At 43.1% G+C, this 5,000-nt stretch overlaps 1 protein-coding gene across 1 annotated transcript in view; it reads right to left on the bottom strand.

Moving 5' to 3' along the window:
- Positions 1-5,000, bottom strand: part of LOC135511796 (WD repeat-containing and planar cell polarity effector protein fritz homolog) — a 185,825-nt gene that overhangs the window by 34,931 nt on the left and 145,894 nt on the right. Inside the window, 1 exon segment of the mRNA XM_064933259.1 lies at positions 3,158-3,272. Within this exon segment, the coding sequence (XP_064789331.1) occupies positions 3,158-3,272 (115 nt within the window).

Raw genomic sequence — 5,000 nt, 5'->3', positions numbered from 1 at the left:
CCATTACATCCATCATTTACCTACCTGATGTGATCTACAACAGACAGTGTTACCAACAGTATTCTACTCCATTACATCCGTCATTTACCTACCTGATGTGATCTACAACAGACAGTGTTACCAACAGTATTCTACTCCATTACATCCATCATTTACCTACCTGATGTGATCTACAACAGTGTTACCAACAGTATTCTACTCCATTACATCCATCATTTACCTACCTGATGTGATCTACAACAGACAGTGTTACCAACAGTATTCTACTCCATTACATCCATCATCTACCTACCTGATGTGATCTACAACAGACAGTGTTACCAACAGTATTCTACTCCATTACATCCATCATCTACCTACCTGATGTGATCTACAACAGTGTTACCAACAGTATTCTACTCCATTACATCCATCATTTACCTACCTGATGTGATCTACAACAGTGTTACCAACAGTATTCTACTCCATTACATCCATCATTTACCTACCTGATGTGATCTACAACAGTGTTACCAACAGTATTCTACTCCATTACATCAGTCATTTACCTACCTGATGTGATCTACAACAGACAGTGTTACCAACAGTATTCTACTCCATTACATCCATCATTTACCTACCTGATGTGATCTACAACAGTGTTACCAACAGTATTCTACTCCATTACATCCATCATTTACCTACCTGATGTGATCTACAACAGACAGTGTTACCAACAGTATTCTACTCCATTACATCCATCATTTACCTACCTGATGTGATCTACAACAGACAGTGTTACCAACAGTATTCTACTCCATTACATCCATCATTTACCTACCTGATGTGATCTACAACAGACAGTGTTACCAACAGTATTCTACTCCATTACATCCATCATCTACCTACCTGATGTGATCTACAACAGACAGTGTTACCAACAGTATTCTACTCCATTACATCCGTCATCTACCTACCTGATGTGATCTACAACAGACAGTGTTACCAACAGTATTCTACTCCATTACATCCGTCATTTACCTACCTGATGTGATCTACAACAGACAGTGTTACCAACAGTATTCTACTCCATTACATCCATCATTTACCTACCTGATGTGATCTACAACAGACAGTGTTACCAACAGTATTCTACTCCATTACATCCATCATTTACCTACCTGATGTGATCTACAACAGACAGTGTTACCAACAGTATTCTACTCCATTACATCCATCATTTACCTACCTGATGTGATCTACAACAGACAGTGTTACCAACAGTATTCTACTCCATTACATCCATCATTTACCTACCTGATGTGATCTACAACAGTGTTACCAACAGTATTCTACTCCATTACATCCATCATTTACCTACCTGATGTGATCTACAACAGACAGTGTTACCAACAGTATTCTACTCCATTACATCCGTCATTTACCTACCTGATGTGATCTACAACAGTGTTACCAACAGTATTCTACTCCATTACATCCATCATTTACCTACCTGATGTGATCTACAACAGTGTTACCAACAGTATTCTACTCCATTACATCCATCATTTACCTACCTGATGTGATCTACAACAGACAGTGTTACCAACAGTATTCTACTCCATTACATCCGTCATTTACCTACCTGATGTGATCTACAACAGACAGTGTTACCAACAGTATTCTACTCCATTACATCCGTCATCTACCTACCTGATGTGATCTACAACAGACAGTGTTACCAACAGTATTCTACTCCATTACATCCGTCATTTACCTACCTGATGTGATCTACAACAGACAGTGTTACCAACAGTATTCTACTCCATTACATCCGTCATTTACCTACCTGATGTGATCTACAACAGACAGTGTTACCAACAGTATCCTACTTAATTACATCTTTCTTTCATTTGATAAAGATTCAGTACAGTTTTTCCAGCACCAAACACCATTAACCACTTATAGTAGCAGGTATTAAGTGAGCCTAAATGTAATCTTAAAATATAAATTCCATATTTCTTACAAAAGACAAGTGGTGTCTACAGTGGTGTCTCCATTATAAAAGACAAGTAGTGTCTATAGTGGTGTCTCCATTATAAAAGACAAGTGGTGTCTACAGTGGTGTCTCCATTATAAAAGACAAGTGGTGTCTATAGTGGTGCCTCCATTATAAAATACAAGTGGTGTCTATAGTGGTGTCTACAGTGGTGTCTATAGTGGTGTCTACAGTGGTGTCTCCATTATAAAAGACAAGTGGTGTCTCCAGTGTTGTCTCCATTATAAAAGACAAGTGGTGTCTATAGTGGTGTCTACAGTGGTGTCTACAGTGGTGTCTACAGTGGTGTCTCCAGTAGTGTCTATAGTGGTGTCTCCAGTGGTGTCTATAGTGGTGTCTCCAGTGTTGTCTATAGTGGTGTCTCCAGTGGTGTCTATAGTGGTGTCTCCAGTGGTGTCTATAGTGGTGTCTCCAGTGGTGTCTATAGTGGTGTCTCCAGTGGTGTCTCCATTATAAAAGACAAGTGGTGTCTATAGTGGTGTCAACAGTGGTGTCTACAGTGGTGTCTACAGTGGTGTCTACAGTGGTGTCTACAGTGGTGTCTCCATTATAAAAAACAAGTGTCTACAGTGGTGTCTCCATTATAAAAGACAAGTGGTGTCTATAGTGGTGTCTACAGTGGTGTCTCCATTATAAAAGACAAGTGGTGTCTATAGTGGTGTCTATAGTGGTGTCTACAGTGGTGTCTACAGTGGTGTCTATAGTGGTGTCTACAGTGGTGTCTACAGTGGTGTCTCCAGTGGTGTCTCCATTATAAAAGACAAGTGGTGTCTATAGTGGTGTCTACAGTGGTGTCTACAGTGGTGTCTACAGTGGTGTCTACAGTGGTGTCTCCATTATAAAAGACAAGCGTCTACAGTGGTGTCTCCATTATAAAAGACAAGTGGTGTCTATAGTGGTGTCTACAGTGGTGTCTCCATTATAAAAGACAAGTGGTGTCTATAGTGGTGTCTACAGTGGTGTCTCCAGTGGTGTCTCCATTATAAAAGACAAGTGGTGTCTATAGTGGTGTCTCCATTATAAAAGACAAGTGGTGTCTATAGTGGTGTGTCCATTACATTTGGTTCATTCTCCTCTTTTCTTTCATTTATTGGATCCAGAATTGATACATTTTCTTACCGTGGTTTCCCAACGTGGTCGTTACTCTTTCTTCAGCATGGATTTCATTAGCCTTCCTCCGGGCCACTTCTGCCAGAACCACCTCTCCCTTATCACACGCCACATAATGGAGATCCTTTGATGGTAAACAGGAAATAAAACCACATTTATTTTTTTTATCTAAAATGAATCTAGGCTCCAATGACAATGAGAGAGGGAGTGGAGGAGAGAGGGAGGGGAGGAGAGTGTTTTGAAAAAAATCATCAGTGAGTAAGAAGGGGAGAAACAGATAAAATGACGTGTTTGAAGTTTGACATCAAGAAGAGAGAGAGAGAGAGAGAGAGACAGACAGACAGAGAGAGAGAGAGACAGAGAGAGAGAGAGAGAGAGAGAGGGAGAGAGAGAGAGAGAGAGAGAGAGAGAGAGAGAGAGAGGAGAGAGAGAGAGAGAGAGAGAGAGAGAGAGAGAGAGAGAGAGAGAGAGAGAGAGAGAGAGAGCGGTTGGATGAAATTATGAAAAATGCCCCTCTGACGGTTTCAAACCATCTCCCTCGCCGGTTTGGGTTTGAACTCGGGGGAAGGGATGTTATCTCCACGCCTGGCGTGTTTTTAGAAGTCGGAGGAGACGAGATGCGACAAGGGAAGGTTCACCTTTCAGAAAGTCTAGTATTTCTCTGTTAGGGAGAAAATAAGATCCATCCAAGCTTATTACAGTATCAGAGCAAGACAACATGGAGACTCAGTGTGTGTCCTTTCTGTCAGCCTCATCTCACCAAAGAGGACAATACTGTTAGTAAATACAGTTGGAGGGTCACTCAGTTGAGGCTAAAGTATTTTAAATACAAGGGGCCAGAAAGCTGTGGTCCCCTCTACACAGTAAATACGGTTGGAGGGTCACTCAGTTGAGGCTAAAGTATTCTAACCCTCCTACCCATCTCTAACCCTCATACCCCTCTCTAACCCTCATACCCCTCTCTAACCCCCCATACCCCTCTCTAACCTCCCTACCCATCTCTAACCCTCCTACCCCTCTCTAACCCTCCTACCCCTTTCTAACCCTCCTACCCCTCTCTAACCCTCCAACTCATCTCTAACCCTCCTACCCCTCTCTAACCCTCCTACCCCTTTCTAACCCTCCTACCCCTTTCTAACCCTCCTACCCAACTCTAACCCTCCTACCCCTCTCTAACCATCCTTACCCTCTCTAACCATCTCTAACCCTCCTACCCCTCTCTAACCCTCCTTACTCTCTCTAACCCTCCTTACCCTCTCTAACCCTCCTACCCATCTCTAACCCTCCTACCCCTCTCTAACCCTCCTTACCCTCCTACCCCTCTCTAACCCTCCTACCCCTCTCTAACCCTCTCTAACCCTCCTATCCCTCTCTAACCCTCCTACCCTTCTCTAACCCTCCTACCCCTCTCTAACCCTCCAACTCATCTCTAACCCTCCTTACCCCTCTCTAACCCTCCTACCCCTCTAACCCTCATACCCCTCTCTAACCCTCATACCCCTCTCTAACCACCCTAAACCTCTCTAACCCTCCTTACCCTCTCTAACCCTCCTACCCCTCATACCCCTATCTAACCATCCTACCCCTCTCTAACCCTCCTTACCCTCTCTAACCTCCCTACCCCACTCTAACCTCCCTACCCCTCACTAACCTCCCTACCCCTCTCTAACCCTCTTACCCCTCTCTAACCCTCCTACCCCTCTCTAACCCTCCCTCAGGCCTGATTCAGAAGTGAAGTGCATCCCATACAGCACCATATTTACTATATTTGCCCAGGGCCCTATGGGTCACAAGTAGTGCACTATATACAGTTGAAGTCGGAAGTTTACATACACCTTAGCCAAATACATTT

This window comes from Oncorhynchus masou, chromosome 24, assembly GCF_036934945.1.
Source record: "Oncorhynchus masou masou isolate Uvic2021 chromosome 24, UVic_Omas_1.1, whole genome shotgun sequence".
In the NCBI taxonomy this organism is placed as follows: Eukaryota; Metazoa; Chordata; class Actinopteri; order Salmoniformes; family Salmonidae; genus Oncorhynchus; species Oncorhynchus masou.
This window is presented reverse-complemented; position numbering and strand designations above follow the sequence as displayed.